The sequence below is a fragment of the Salarias fasciatus genome, chromosome 12 (assembly GCF_902148845.1).
Source record: "Salarias fasciatus chromosome 12, fSalaFa1.1, whole genome shotgun sequence".
Taxonomy (NCBI): domain Eukaryota; kingdom Metazoa; phylum Chordata; class Actinopteri; order Blenniiformes; family Blenniidae; genus Salarias; species Salarias fasciatus.
Window position 1 is genome coordinate 30,843,182 of NC_043756.1, and position 15,776 is coordinate 30,858,957.

Below are 15,776 nucleotides of genomic sequence, written 5' to 3' on the forward strand. Positions count from 1 at the left end.
TAAGTATTATTTTTTACCTTTACCTGCATCTTACTCTGGGAAACTTGGTGTCTTTTGCCCTCTGCTGGTCACTGATAGACACTACATCACTACTATAATTTTACTTGTGGAGCCCGTTTGGTGAAACTAGGACTGCATTTCACAGTTCCTCCACTGGGTGGCAGCAGTGTGGCGAAGCTACAGCTGTTGAACAATTTTTCAAGACAGCCCAGCGAAGAAGAATCCAAACCGGAAGTCCGGATGAGCGACAGCGGGTTGTTTTGGTTGTGGAGCTGTTCGATTTAAACCTTTTCAACCAGTCAGGCGTACAGAAAACCTCAAAATGGGGAAGCGACAACATCAAAAAGACAAAATGTAAGAATAAAAGTTCTCAGCACCTCCGAGAAATGTTATTCCAGTTGTTAGTTTATCCATGTTAGCTTAAGAAGCTAACACGCTTAGCCTCGCTTCAAGCGATATTTTTTGGAATATATTTGTTTTTTCCAAAACATACAGCTTTTTATCTTCGTCACCTGTATTTATTTCACCTTCCAGGTACATCACATGTACAGAGTACACAAACTTCTACGGAGGGAAGCGGGCAGGTGAGTAAACTTTAATCTCTGTCGTGTGTCCAAAATGTTCAATAAAATAAGACAGGATGGAAATCAAACAAGAGAATATATCTGAGTCTTACCAGCAACTAATATAAGCACAGAAAGGATGAAATAATCTGAAAACAGTAAACACTATTAATATGGAGGGATTCTAGAGTCTGGTGGTCCCCAGAAGGAGGCTCTGCTGAGACTCTGGAGCTCTTTGCTGGTGTTCATTGGTCCTGCTGCGAGCTTTCGAAACAGGCACGTGAGAGTCCAGTTCTCTCACCAGGAGTTGTATTGATTTCCAATAAAAGACCATATTATGTGACTGTATGTTGAGCCTGTTGGCGTCAACCACAGTCAGCCTGATATCCCAGCATGCAACAGCACAGAGGATGGAGCTCTCAGACCGAGAGAAGACCTTGAGCAGAGGCTGCGGTTCTTCTCGTAGAGGCTTAGTTCTTATCCCCGTCCAGTTTGTTGTCAGTGGGCACTCCCACATATTTGTTCGTCCTCCATAATGTTGTCCACAATCTTTCCAGTATACCATGTTTTTCCCCCTCTCTCCGCTTCTCCTGCAGAAATCCCTCAGGGAAACTTCAGACGGCTTCCTTTCGACCACTGCAGGTGAGTGTCCCCCGGTCAGCGGCAGTGGAAAGCTGAGTCTTGAATCCAGACGGTCGCGCTTCATTTGTCTTTTTGCTCTGGAAGCTTGTCTCTCCAGCCGTTTGAGTATCCGGTGTGCACGGAGGAGGGCGTCGTCTTCGACCTGCTGTGAGTCTGCCGGCCGGGTTTATCAATCATAAAACACGCCTGGCGGTGAGGATCGGTCGACGGGCTTCCTGGCTTCACCGTGCCGGTCACTGAACTTGGAGTGAATCAACACTTTGATTTCATGCAGATCTTCAAAGACAGTTTTGTCTAGAGCCATTCATTTGACTTTTTAACCCTGAAGAGAAAAGATTTAACATGTTTTTACTACATTATCACACAGCATGCAGCTCAGTTTGAGCCTGAGCAGCAGATCCAACTCATACTGACCCGTAAATCCCAAATGATCTGACAGATTTCATGCAAACCAGTTAAATTACATTAAAAAAAGTCACTTTTTGACAGATCTGTTCTAAATGGGGACTTTTCTGAAGCAGGAATGTTGAGGTTTGTCTTCGTCCGCCTGTTTCAGGAGCATCGTCCCGTGGATTAAGAAGTACGGCACCAATCCAGCCACCGGAGAGGTGAGGCGCTGAAGGTTCAACATGGCGGAGCGTTTCCTCCAGAGCACGGCGTCGATGCAAGTTCTGGACTCCAGACTCATGTTTTCTCTTCTCTCTCAGAAACTGGAAGCAAAGTCTCTCATCAAGCTCAACTTTTCCAAGAACAACGACGGTAAGCGTGTTGGAGGGCTGGAGGCGGCGACTCAAGGGCCAGAAACGTCTCACTTTTAGACGAGTCGATGTCCTCCTTCCTCCCAGGGAAGTACCACTGCCCGGTCATGTTCAACGTCTTCACCAACAACTCCCACATCGTGGCCAACAGGGTGACCGGAAACGTCTTTTCCTTCGAGGTGGGTGGAGCCTCGCCGCCGGCGCCGCCAGACGCCTCCTCTGACCCCCTCCGTCTTCCTCTCAGGCGGTGGAGCAGCTCAACATCAAGACCAAGAGCTTCAAGGACCTGCTGACCGACGAGCCGTTCGCCAGGAAGGACATCATCACGCTGCAGGCGAGTCGCCGCCGCCGGAGCCGTCTGTCTGGAAAACCTCTCCGCTGACGTTCACCCAGAAACACACACACACGTACTGCTACTGCGACTTTATAACCTTTTCTGCTACTTTATTGATACTTTGTAACATTTTTGTTACTTTATTGATACTTTTTTGACTTTTTCTGGAACTCTATTAATAATTTTGAACCTTTTCTGCCACTTTTGAGCTACATTATTTACACTTTTTTTACTTTTTTTATATTTACTGGTATTATTCCACATGCATTACCCCCCCAAATGCACTCACGCACACACATGCACACACACACACACACACACACACTGACGGTGGACTTTTGTAGCAGTAGTATGGAGGGGATCCTACACGGCAGCGAGCAGCAGACACAAAATTCCACCTGAAACGTTCTCGTTTGTTGGAAGTGGTCTTGAACCCAGGCGTTGACGCTTTTCTCGTTTGTCTTCACAGGATCCCACAAACCTGGATAAATTCAACGTTTCCGACTTTTTCCACGTCAAGAACAACATGAAGTGTCTGGATCCAGGTAAACGCCGCCCGACTCGTCGCCTCTCAGCCCGGGTTCCCGGCGGTTCATGGAGACGTGAGCGTGTTCCTGTCCCTTTCCCCCGGATGCGGATCAGACGAGGAGAAGGCCAAGCAGGACCCGGCCTACCACCTGAAGACCACCAACCTGGAGACCCGGGAGACCCTGGCCGAGCTCTACAAGGACTACAAGGGAGACCAGCTGCTGGCGTCCACCATGAAGGAGCCCGAGGCCAAGAAGACGGACAAGCTCAACGCCGTGAGTCTGCCGAGGGTGTTCAACCTGCGGCTCTGGGGCCACATGTGGCCCTTCAGTCCCTTTGTAGCGGCTCCATGGAGCCTTCACAGCATGAAACATGTTACAGACAACAATACATTCAAAACGGATTCAAAAAAACGTACAAATAAAATTTCGAAAAATAGCTGAAACCACAAGAAATGCGGAAAAAAATAGAATGCCTTAAAAACTGTGAAATGTCTAGAACTTATTGAAAAAATAACAAATATTGTTGGAAATAAGCACGGAAAACTGCTGAAATGGAGGTAAAATGGTTTAAACAGCTCAAATTTAAAAATTGTCAGCTAAAAAATGCTTGAAAATACGAGCAAAACTGTTAAAAACAAGTGCAAAAATAGGTTAAATGAAAATGTTCACTATTCTGAACCTGAACTTCCGAAATGCATCAAAACTATGTGAAGCTTCCTGAGCTGCTCTTGCCTCTTTTTAAAGGTTAAATGTTCTTTATGGATCCAGCACAGCAAACGGCTCATCTGGCCATGAAGGTTGCAGAACCCTGATCTGGACTGAACCCGACAGACGCTCTGACCCTTGACCCCGCCTGGACAGGGTTCGGCTCTCCCGCCTGAGTTCAGCTCCTTCCTGTCGCAGCAGAGGAATCATTCGTTTCACTGTCAACCGAGATCAGAGTGATTTAAAAGTTCAGAAAGAATCGGAACACAAGTGGAGCCCTGACGATGCTCAGCACAAGGTGCTCGTAATTTGACACCAGCCTCATCGTAAACCTGAAGTAGGCGTGAGTTTAAAACAAGTCAAAGTGTCTCTTCAGTGACAGATCTTAGAATTCATCTGAGTTGTCTTTACTTTAGTGTCTTAGTGTCGTTTTGAGGGGGTGTAGGATCCACTTCCTCCACTAGAGGGAGCCAAACATTGAGAAAAGCCTTAGTGCTGCTGCAGCAGGACGGAACAAAGGAGGCTTCAGCCGAGAGGCTGATCCTCGTTCTGCTTCTTCAACAGAGGAATTTCGGTAAATATGAAAAGTCAAATAAAAGAAACTCCAGACGGTGGAAGAGAGTCTCCGTCTGAAGCGTCTCTCAGGTGTCCTCGTCTCTCCGTCCCTCTGCAGCAGCCCGGTGGCTGTCTTCCTGTGGTTACCTGCTGTAACCTCGCTTCCACCGCCGAAGTTTAACTGTCTGCAAACAAACAGGAGAAAGAGAGAGAGAGCGAGCAGCCGAGACGGCGTCCTGGAGCGACCCCGGAGCCGCAGTCTGGCTGAGGCGCTCGCCGCCGGGATGTAGGTCAGGTGGAGCTTCATCCTGGGCGAGAAGTGGAGCAGAAGAATGCTGAAGCTCCTGGAGTCCCGGTTCCTCCTCTGATCCACGTCCCAGCAAGGCCCCGTCCAAAACGTTCCGTGAAAGATTCGGAACGATCCCCTTAAACATGAAAACGGAGCGTCTCCCCTCAGTAACCATCAGTCCCAGCCTCGGCTCACTGACCAGCTCTCCTCAGCTGATGGTTTCCTCACAGTTCTCATCAGCGTTCAGCTCTGACTGCGCTCCTGAAGTCTGAGCTCCAGGTTCAGTGGCCTGAAGCCCATCGGCAGTGGAGACCCGTTCTCTGGAGGGACCAGTCTCTGTCACACACACACACACACACACACACACACACACACACACACACACACACACACACAGTGTGTTTAATGTGCTTGACCGGACTAATCAGAGACTCTCTCTCTCTGCAGGCTCACTACTCCACAGGACGAGTCTCCGCCTCCTTCACATCCACCGCCATGACTCCTGCGACCACACACGAGGCCGGCAAGTCACACACACACACACACACACACACACACACACACACACACACACACACACACACACACACACACCTTCATGCCTTACCCGGCTGTCACATTGACATATTTTACTAATTTCCTGCAGATTGTAGCTGCTAATTACATCACATTAAGCTACGCTCACTTTAATCTCATTTTTCTGCCCAAACTGTTCAAGTTTTTGGAAGCAGAGACTTAAACCTGACTCCTGACTGTGTGTAAAACACTTTGTGGTGCGGCTCGTTGCGCTCGTTGCGGCTCGCTGCAGCTCGTTGCAGCCCGGTGCAGCTCGCTGCAGCTCGTTGCAGCCCGGTGCAGCTTGTTGCAGCTCATTGCTGCCCCCTGCAGCCCCCTGCAGCTCGTTGCAGCTCGTTGCAGCTCGTTGCTGCCCCCTGCAGCTCGTTGCAGCTCGTTGCAGCTCGTTGCTGCCCCCTGCAGCTCGTTGCTGCCCCCTGCAGCTCGTTGCAGCTCGTTGCAGCTCGTTGCTGCCCCCTGCAGCCCCCTGCAGCTCGTTGCAGCTCGTTGCTGCCCCCTGCTGCCCCCTGCAGCCCCCTGCAGCTCGTTGCAGCTCGTTGCAGCTCGTTGCAGCTCGTTGCTGCCCCCTGCAGCCCCCTGCAGCCCCCTGCAGCTCGTTGCAGCTCGTTGCAGCTCGTTGCAGCTCGTTGCTGCCCCCTGCGGCCCGGTGCAGCAGGAGCTGCTCATCCAGCCGGGTCTGCTCGGTCCTGTCAGCCTCTGATCTGCTGCAGGGGAGAGTCGAGACTTGCTGTTATGCAGCTGAGAGCAGGAGGTGGCGCTCACAGCGGGTGGAGGATGTTGCAGCGGGTGGATGATGCATCCAGTTGAGGTTCCTTCGTGAAGGCTTCATCCTATATGAGTGTTCTGCTTTAGATTTCATTAGAACATGGAGAGTGAGGGTTTTTCTAGTCGTTAATGTTTGTTCTACTGCTGCCTTTAAAACTGAAGATTGGGGAAAAAAATAATGTCACGGACATGAAACTAAAAACATTAAGTTCTTTTTTTTCCACTTCCTGCAACAACACACTCAAACCTGCTCAGACTGTCGTATCAGCAGCTGTAACCGCAGACGGTGTGTTTCCTGTTCCAGACGCCATCTCCGACGACGCCGTGCGCTACCAGTACGTGAAGAAGAAAGGCTACGTGCGCCTGCACACCAACAAGGGAGACCTCAACATCGAGCTGCACTGTGACAAGGTGACCACACACACACACACACACACACACACACACACACACACACACACACACACACGATGATTCAGAGCATTTCGGTTTCCGGTCTTCTGTGGTTTGATCAGGATTTGCTTGACGTGTAATTGGACGGTTGTGAATCACTGCAGAGCTCAGTCTGTTCTCGGTTCTGAGCCATTTCCTCGTGGTTTCCCGTCCTCTCAGCGAGCGTTTTGCTGCCTTTTCTGTCTCACTTTGCACCATCTTGTGGTAGGAAACGGTACTGCAGGGCTAGTCACTCAGACTGCTTTGATCATATCGACGCTCCCTGCTGTTTCCTTCCAGATTCTTGTTGTTTTTTAATGTGTTTTAACGGCTCTGTGGTTAAAAAGCGTATGTTAAATTGTGTGTAGAGCGTATTATTGTTGTAGGAACAACAGGAGAAGGTTCTGACGTCGGGGGCTTGACTCGGCGTCTCTCCCTCCTGCTGTGGAGGTGAAGTTCCAGTGTCTGATCCACGCCGCTGTTCGCCCCTGTAGACGTGCGCTCGCTCTCTGCCACGGCGTTGAGGTCAGGCGGGGGGCTTCTGGGACCCGGCGTGAACTCGGCCGGCTCATTTCTGCCCCGGTAACCCGGCGCCGGGCCATGCCGGCTTCCCATTGGCTCGCCAGCCGTCAAATCAGAATAATGACGGTCGGGAAAGTCGCTGCGGCGAGACAAGCTGCCCTGTGTGGCCCACATCTTCCTCCCCCTCCTCTTCCTCCCCCTCCCCCTCTTCCTCCTCCCCCTCCTTCCTCCCCCTCCTCCTCCCACTCTTCCTCCTCCTCCTCCTCCTCCTCCCCCTCCTCCTCCTCCCCCCGCTGCAGCAGCTCCTGCTGTTTGTGAATTACCGTGCGCCGCCTCGCTGTCACATCCGCTCAGCGCCCTGGAAGTCGCCGCCCGGCGTCGAGGCGTCCCCCGCGGCCCGTGACGATGACGGATGACGCAGCCCGTCACGTGTGTGTTGGAGGAGCGAGGCCTCCCATCCCCCGACCGGCTCGCCGCTGCGTCTGGAGCTGTTTATCGGCGTAAACGCAGAGTTTTCAATCAGTTCATCTCTGAGTTTAACCTTGAAAAACACGAACATCATTCAGACCGTCTGAACGAATCCCATCCCCCCATGGTGCAGAGGCAAACCCTACATCAGTGGCTGATTCTGCACTTTGTTTGGTGAGGCACCCCTAAAGTAATTAATAATATAATAAGTAATAAGTAATAATAAGTAATAAGCCAGCAATCATGTTTTTATGTATGACATAACAAATGGTCCTCCATAGTTCCAGATGATCCACATTTCACTTGAAATGCAGTGGCACCAGTGCCATGGTTTGCAAAGGTGTACAAATGATTGAACCACAACGACAATGTTGCGTACGAAACAGTACTTCATGACATACATAGTCCTCCATAGTCCCAACTACTCCCGGACAGTCACCTGAAATGCGCTGTAGCTTGAACGGTAAAAAAGTGTAATTCTCACTAATTATTGGACCAGAAACACTGCCTCAGCAAGATCCAACAACAAAGAACAGTGAAAGTAAGCTCCACATCATAGGGAGCAGAGTGGTCCTCCATAGTCCACTCCACTGCACTTTTCACTTGTTACACTTACAAAAAAATGGTGATATTTTGCAAATCCTTTGGTCAGAAGTGCTGCTGTGAGCAGGTGATGGAATAAAGGGGAGTGAAAGGTAACGCAACAGAACATCATAACACACCGAGTGATCCTCCATTGTCACAAATTATCCTGCTTTTTAAATTTTTTTATTACAGTAAAATGTAGCTGCACCCCTGCAATAGTTTGCAAGAGTGCACAAATGCATGAACCTCAAAGACTTTGTCACTAACAAAACAGTACTTGGTGCCACTGGCAGGGGTCCCCCATAGTTCTAAACAGTTCAGTTCCAGATCATCCATGCTGTTTGATATCAGGTGATCTGAAAAACAGTGTCGTTTTCTGTGTAATTTACAGCAGCTGGTATTAAAGTGCAGCAGTCAGGATCTCGATACTGATGGGAAATGGATTCCCAGAGTGACGGCTCAGTCTTTCAACAACTGGCTCAGTCTCTCTGCTCTGCGGTGTTTTCCCTCCGGCTGAACGTGGAAGAAGAACTCCTCTGTAAAGGCGTGAGCTGAGAGGTGTTCTCTGGTTTTTCCGTCTGCGCCTGTTTCTGAACCGCGTCACGTTTTGAACGTTCTCGGGCGTCGCGATCAGAACGAGACGCGCAGAAGGCTCGCCGGCCGAGAAGCAAACGAGGCCCGGCGGCGGCAGATAGAGATCTGTGACGGGAGCGGCGGCGGATGATAACAACCAGCAGCTCAGAGACACACTGGAAGCTTTGTGTCTTTTCTCTCCGTGTGCGTTTTGGTCACGGTCGTCCTCGTGATCTCAGACCGCTGCTTAATGCAGCGGCTCAGACCCGTCCTCACAACAAAGACCATGTTTTCACGTCCGTCTGGCTTTTTACTTTGTGCAGAATTTGAGAAACAGAAGTCATCATCCCAGAAAAACAGCGATACCCGGTGGAGCAGGACGTTGAAATAAAACCAATCGAGCCAGGAATGTTTATGAGAGTGCGAGTGCGGGAATGTGAGCGGCTTCATTTAAAGGCCTGAAGAGGCCGCCGGTGCAGAGCAACGTGGGATTTCTCTGGCTGGCCTCTTCGTGTCGGAGTCATTTTATCGTCTCATATATTTTAGGTATAAAAAAAAAAAAACATTTGAAATTTTATTTACAAAAACTCCGCAAAGTGAAACTTTTGAACTTAGCATAGCGGACTCTTTAACGCCACCTAATGGTTGGCTGATTTCCACACCCACAGAGAACCGTATCCATGGAAACGCAGTGAAACAGGGTGGAGTAGGTTAGGTTTGGCCACATTAAGTTGAGGTTTTCTTTTTACATTTTGATGCTTCCAAAGACTCAAATCTTTTTTTATTTCTTATTTTTTATTTCTACAAGTATGAAAGCTGCTCTCCTGGTGTTCTTATGTTCCTGTCGTTGTGAATTGTCCTTGAATCTTCTTTGTGGTTGTGTTTTTTGTCCCTCAGGTTCCTAAAGCTGGAGAGAACTTCATCCGCCTGTGTAAGAAAGGCTACTACGACGGGACCATCTTCCACCGGTCCATCCGGAACTTCATGGTAGGAGCGTTTCTCAGACCCTGTTTATCCAAAACGGCAGAAGCGGTGAAAGCTTCGGGCTTGTTGATCATCTTCGGCTGATGCCGACGTTTTGAATTCGTCTAGAAATGAACCGTTCGAGCCGGGTTCTTTTAACGAGCGCTCTGCTGTGCCTCGCCGGGTGGAACGCAGTGCTGCTGCTGCTCTTGAACTGGGGTCTGTGCCGGTTTTACTGGCTCCACCAGATTTGGAAAAAGCGCTCCAGAAGGTTTCCAGGCTGCCGACTTGGAGGGAGAGTCTCGTCCGTTGCTGCGTTTGATTTAGCTTTTATAGTTCTAGGAGTCGCCATCGCCCCGCTGTGGAATTTATTTGGTTTTATCTGTGATAGACTCTTTATTTCTCCTCCTTCATTGTGAAAGAAAAGCCTGTTTGGGCTCCAGGGCCTGCTTCTGCTTCAGGAGGGGTCGGCTGATGAATGGCTGCAGGGTTTTATGTTGAACTTGTGACTGGATTCCGTTAAACGAACCCGCCGGGTTGTGATGGGGGTGTCTGCTGGACTCACACACTTCAGAGGCTGATGAACGACACGACCTCCAGCCGAGGCTTCTTAACGGAGACCGGGGCTTCCAGATGACGGGACTCCCCTGAGGATTTAAAGCTGCCGCTCCCGTCAGTTGAAGTGGCTCTAATGGACGCTGCTCTCCGGAGCCTTCCGTGGATTGTTTATCACTAATTGCGCCTTTCGGCTGATCCTCCGACGGCCCGAGCGGTCCGGCAGTCCGGGAGGAGCGACGCTTTTTAAAGTGCCCCCTGCTGTGAAAGGGTTCGGAGGGAACCCTCTCACAGCAGGGGGCACTTTAAAACCCCGAACCGGGCTGTTTGCCCCAGCCGCTGGAAATGCAGCTTTATGGAAAAACATGCAGAATTAAACATACAGACTTTTGGACATTTTGCACCAGAAGGTTCCATTAAAACTGACTTCATGTTAAAATTAGTCGTTTTCTGCCGTTTGATTTTTTTTTGTGAGATTCCAGACATTTTCCTCACAGACGCTCTGCTCCACGGCAGAGAAAAGTTCAGATTTAAAGGTTATTCGGTACTTTTGTCACCAGTCCAGCTCAGTCCAGATGAAATAAAACCATTTCCGTGTTTTTATTCTCACTTTGTCCCTCCTGTGGTCTTCCCCGCTCACCTCTGCTGTGTTCTGGTCTGCAGATCCAGGGAGGAGACCCCACCGGCACAGGCACAGGTGAGACCGGCGCCGCATTACGTAACGCCGCCGCTCAATTATTAATAGCTCCTTTTCGGAAGCTTTCTGCGTAAATACGGCCCGCGACTCGAGAGTGCTGCTAAATATACCGCCAGGACACGTGGGAGCCGGCGCTGTGGAACAAAGAGACACGGGGACGATGTGGGGACGGGTGGACGCAGGGTGGGGGGGGGGGGCAGTCATCCAAGCTGCGGTGTCATTTTCCTGTTTTTAGAAAGCAGCTAATAGACGGTTACACCACATACAGTCAACTTCCTGCTGCTGCTGCCGGTTCAGGTTCTGGTTCTGGTTCTGGTTCAGGTTCTGGTTCTGGTTCTGGTTCAGGTTCAGGTTCTGGTTCAGGTTCTGGTTCAGGTTCTGGTTCAGGTTCTGGTTCTGGTTGAGGTTCTTTTGAAATGTGCATTGATTAGAGAAAGTCCGCCTCTGGCAGCATCAGTCCGTCTGCCTGTCAGCGCCTTCCTGACAGCCGCGGCTCACACCTTTATTTTCAGATCATTATTTTACGCTCACGCTCCCACGGGCCACGTCAATTAACACCACGGGCCAGATTTGGCCCGCGGGCCTGGAGTTTGACACACATGTGAGTAAATGCTGGGTTGATTTGTCTTTCCTGCTTCCTCACTGAGCTGAAATGTCAGCCGCTTGATAAATTATGCAGAAATGTCACTGGGGGGAGTTTATGGGCCGAACCCGGTGATTGGCGGCGCCGGAGACGCTCGTGCGCGGCCTCGTGCGCGCGGGGCGGCCGGGCCCACCCCGGGGCGGCGGATCCTCTCCCCCGCGGCGTGTTTCCCTCCACGCTCGCCACCATGAGCCTTAATGATGGAGCGCAGTCGGAGTAATGATCCGCAGCTGAGGGCTCGCCGCACGGCGCCCTGCTCAAGGGCACACGGCGCCGCCGCCTCCGTGAAACCCGCTGCGGCCTGTCAGGGCGGAGGTCGGCGCCGCTTCAGATAACTGGCTCTGACACCGGCAGCTGCCCAGACCAGAGGGGACGTTAAGAGGGACGCACTGATCAGGCCTCACTGGAACACATGATGAGCCGATACTCAGTACCGATACTCAGTACCGATACTCAGTACCGATACTCAGTACCCATACTCAGTACCGATACTCAGTACTGATACTCAGTACCGATACTCAGTACCGATACCGCTGCTTAGCATGTAACATCACTGGTGTGTGAGCCTGAGGCTCTTTAGCATGTAGCTTGTAGCGCGTCAGGTAGCAGTTAATCTACTGATCCACATGTTTGTAACGTCTGTGCTGATGAAGCCCTGGAGTTGAACCGACCATCTTTCTCCTCCTGACATTTCAAAGGAACATCTCCCCCCCCCCCCCATCTTGACAAAACCTCAACCACCAAATATCTCCCAGCATGCTAACAGAGTTATCCTGGAAACACCATCTGTGTGTGTCTGTGTGTCTGTGTGTGTCTGTGTGTCTGTGTGTCTGTGTGTGTGTGTGTGTGTGTGTGTGTGTGTGTGTGTCTGTGTGTGTCTGTGTGTGTCTGTGTGTCTGTGTGTCTGTGTGTGTGTGTGTGTGTGTGTGTCTGTGTGTGTCTTTGTGTGTCTGTGTGTGTCTGTGTGTCTGTGTGTGTGTGTGTGTGTGTGTGTGTGTGTGTGTGTGTGTGTGTGTGTGTGTGTGTGTGTGTGTCTCTCCCCAGGAGGAGAATCCTTCTGGGGGAAGCCCTTCAAGGACGAGTTCCGGCCCAACCTGTCCCACGCCGGCCGGGGCGTCCTCAGCATGGCCAACTCGGGTCCAAACACCAACAAGTCTCAGTTGTAAGACCTGCTGTGTCTCAGTCCTCCTGTCCTCCTGTCCTCCTGTCCAGAGGCCGATCAGCTGATCTGTCCTCCGTCTCGTCTCTTCTTTCAGCTTCATCACGTTCCGCTCCTGCACCTACCTGGACAGGAAGCACACGGTGTTCGGCAGGTCAGCCTCGCTCCTCTCTTGTCCACGGTTCCTCCAGGTGTCTGCTGTCCGCTGTCCGTCCCGCCGGTCCACCGCAACGCCGCGTTGCTCTAAAGAAACGTTCGGGAACCTTTAAATGAGTTTCAGCCCGACGGTCTGATGAGAAACCAGGAGGGAACATTAAAATAACTCGTGGTCCCTCGTAGCTAGCCGCTAGCCGGCTAAAGGGGCGGGACTTCCACTTTCAGTCTGGACCAATCAGACGAGCCTCTCTGGTCAGGCTGGGTTTCCGGGGACGGCGCCTTCGGCTTTTGAGCGTCACTGAACATTATTCCAGGTTTTGTGATTTCTGTAGTGAGTAAACGACCTCCAGTGACTTCCTGTCTCCTCCTGCAGGGTGGTGGGAGGGTTCGAGGCTCTCACAGCCATGGAGAACGTGGAGAGCGACCCCAAAACGGACAAACCCAAGGTGAGGGGCGGTCTGTGCTGCAGGACAGACCTGGCTCTTCTTCTGTGGTGTGCAGAGCGCTCATCCCTGTCTGTCTCGCAGGCGGAAATCAAGCTCATCAGCACGTCGGTGTTCGTGGACCCGTACGAGGAGGCCGACGCCCAGGTGGGACGTCCCCCCGTCCCCTCAGGGCGGAGGGTTCAGAGACCCGGCCACCTCTGACCCGGTGACCTCTGACCCGCCGGTCCCGGTTTTCTCTCCGTCAGATCGCCGCGGAGCGAGAGAAGGAGGCGCAGAAGCAGGAGGAGGAGAAGCAGCAGGCCAGCCGGGTCCTGAAGAGAGCCGAGGAGGAGCAGCCCCGAGCCTTCAGAGCAGGGGTCGGCAAATACATCAACCCCGCCACAGCGTGAGCACACACACACACACACACACACACAGTCGGTCTGAGTTCACAGCACAGGTTGGATTCCTTCGTGCCTTCCAGGAAGCGGCCGGCGGCTGAAGACGACGGCGGGCCGTCCACCAGCGGGGCGGCGCTGAAGAAGGCCAAAGGGCGAAGTGGCTTTGGAGACTTCAGCTCCTGGTAGCCGCCGCTGAGCGCCGCCGCCGCCACCGCCGCCGCCGCCGGAGTCTGAGCGCCGCTGGGATTCAGCTCTGAGGTTTCTGTCACGTCTCGTCAGTCACAGCATCCCGTCACCCTCCAGGTTGACTCTGCCTGTTTTTAGATTTCATGTTTCTTTGAAAGTCTTTTTTTTTTTGAAAACGTCGTTGGCATAAACTTATTTTTTTGTTCTACTTCTGAGTCCCTGTCTGTCATTTTTCACTTCCAGTGAAAGCTCAGAACTTAGTTTGCATCGTGGGAGTTTATCACCAACTTTCTGGAAACACTGGGCTCCGTCTCCATGGAAACGGGTCAAAACGAGACCTTCTGGAAAGACTCGTTCTTCTCCAGCAGCACCAGTTAGCATCCTGTTTGGTGACAGATTGAAGCTGAGAAACTCAGCGGGTCGGGTTGAGGTTCTGGTAGGGACTGGGATCGGGGTAGGGCTTCTAGTTGAGGTTCTGGTTGGGGTTGTGGTCCAGCCTGGTCATTCAGCCCCCCTGGCTGCACTTCTTGTCCCTGAGTGGACCCAGTCCGGACCGTCCTCAGTCTCACTCCTGGATGAGGACCTCAGGGTGTCGGACTTACTGCTGACGGGATCCTGCTTGTCACGCATGCCGGCTGTTCCCGGCTGTTCTCAGCAGACCCTGACCCTTCAGACACTCCGTCTCCGACTCGATGAATAATTGAGGCCTGCTGCTTCTGCCGGAGCCCGGGGAGCGAGGAGCGGCCGGTAACGTTAGACGTTCGGCGTGCGGAAGGGGACCGTTTGAGGGAACATGGCGTCTTCCTGGAACTGCAGCGAAGGTGTCGGAGGTGACGAGGAAATGAACGCCAGGCGATCTGTGATCCTGAGCGCCGCCTTCCTGCTGCGAGGGCGAAGGGTTCAGCGGCTGTCTGACCATGAAACATTGATGATGAGACGTCAGCGCCGAGCGCTGCAGACCTCGGGGCTTCGTTTCCAGCATGGAGGCAGTTCAGTGAACCTCCACGCCGTTTATGACGTTCTGCTTAAAGGTTCAGGGACCGTCTCAACAGAGAGGCTCCAGAACCCCTTTTAAGAAGAAAACCTAACATTTAAGAACTGATGGTCAAGAGAGATGCTCGCTCTTGCTCTCGCTCTCTCTCTCTCTCTCTCTCTCTCACCTCGTCTGTGTTTTAGCTGTGTCCTTGTTTACCTCCTCCTCCTCCTGTTGTTGACTTCATCACTCCGCGACACCACATGTCAAGTGAAAAAAACACCGTTTTTAAGAAGTTTCTCTTTTATACGACACGTTTGATGCCGATTGAGTAATGGAACACACACGAGAAAAAACTAACAATTGAAGAGTGAGGCCTGCGTTGTCCTGTCATCGTCTGCAGGGTGTTGTCCCGTTGTTGTCGCCTGCACAGTGTTGTCTCATTGTTGTTGTCTACAGGCTGTTGTCCCGTTGTTGTCGTCTACAGGGTGTTGTCCTGTTGTTTGCAGTGTTCTGCCCCCTTGTTGTCGTCTGCAGGGTGTTGTCCTGTTGTCGCCTGCACAGTGTTGTCTCATTGTTGTTGTCTACAGGCTGTTGTCCCGTTGTTGTCGTCTACAGGGTGTTGTCCTGTTGTTTACAGTGTTCTGCCCCGTTGTTGTCGTCTGCAGGGTGTTGTCCTGTTGTCGCCTGCACAGTGTTGTCTCATTGTTGTTGTCTACAGGCTGTTGTCCCGTTGTTGTCGTCTACAGGGTGTTGTCCTGTTGTTTGCAGTGTTCTGCCCCGTTGTTGTCGTCTACAGGGTGTTGTCCCGTTGTTGTCATCTGCAGAGTGTTGTCCCGTTGTTGTCGTCTGCGGTGTGCTGTCCCGTTGTTGTCTGCAGGGTATTGTCCCATTGTTGTCATCTACAGGGTGTTCTGTTGTTGTCTGCAGTGTGCTGTCCCGTTGTTGTCGTCGACGGGGTGTTGTTCTGTTGTCATCTGCAGGAAGTCGTTCTTCATGTCCATCTTCCGTCCGTCTGCGTCAGCAGAAGCTCAGACGTCTCTGATCTGCATCTCTCCTCTGGGCTCCATGACATCACTCCTCTGCGCTCCGATTGGCCGCCGGCCCGTCAGTCGCAGGCGGCGGGTAGGAGGCGGGGCATGCGGTGCTGTCGCTATGGTGACAGTGGATGCTGAGCACAGCCAGGACTTTGTGTAGGCCGAGTCTGAATGAGATGACATCACCTCTTCCTCCTCTTCCTCCGCCTGTTCGCTCAACTCCACCAGCACACCGGGGCGAGAAAACACATGTCTCCGTGGACACACACACACACACACAGTCT

At 51.9% G+C, this 15,776-nt stretch overlaps 2 protein-coding genes across 4 annotated transcripts in view; one reads left to right on the forward strand and one right to left on the reverse strand.

The window, feature by feature from the left end:
- ypel1 (yippee-like 1) overlaps positions 1 to 15,776 on the reverse strand; it is a 47,487-nt gene that overhangs the window by 12,270 nt on the left and 19,441 nt on the right. For all 3 annotated transcript variants that reach the window (XR_003932543.1, XR_003932545.1, XR_003932544.1), the window contains exon 6: positions 4,941 to 4,970. The gene's annotated coding sequence lies outside the window, so the exon portion shown is untranslated. The remainder of the gene's footprint in view (positions 1 to 4,940; positions 4,971 to 15,776) is intronic.
- On the forward strand, positions 217 to 13,690 carry ppil2 (peptidylprolyl isomerase (cyclophilin)-like 2). Its single transcript, XM_030104531.1, has 20 exons — positions 217 to 354; positions 535 to 584; positions 1,160 to 1,205; positions 1,290 to 1,352; positions 1,762 to 1,813; positions 1,913 to 1,964; positions 2,051 to 2,142; positions 2,208 to 2,297; positions 2,767 to 2,842; positions 2,940 to 3,100; positions 4,824 to 4,899; positions 6,022 to 6,128; positions 9,195 to 9,284; positions 10,479 to 10,512; positions 12,200 to 12,317; positions 12,412 to 12,468; positions 12,844 to 12,916; positions 12,998 to 13,060; positions 13,162 to 13,301; positions 13,380 to 13,690. Exons 1-20 carry the CDS (start codon positions 323 to 325, stop codon positions 13,480 to 13,482), a joined length of 1,575 nt encoding a protein of 524 aa, XP_029960391.1. The 5' UTR covers positions 217 to 322; the 3' UTR covers positions 13,483 to 13,690.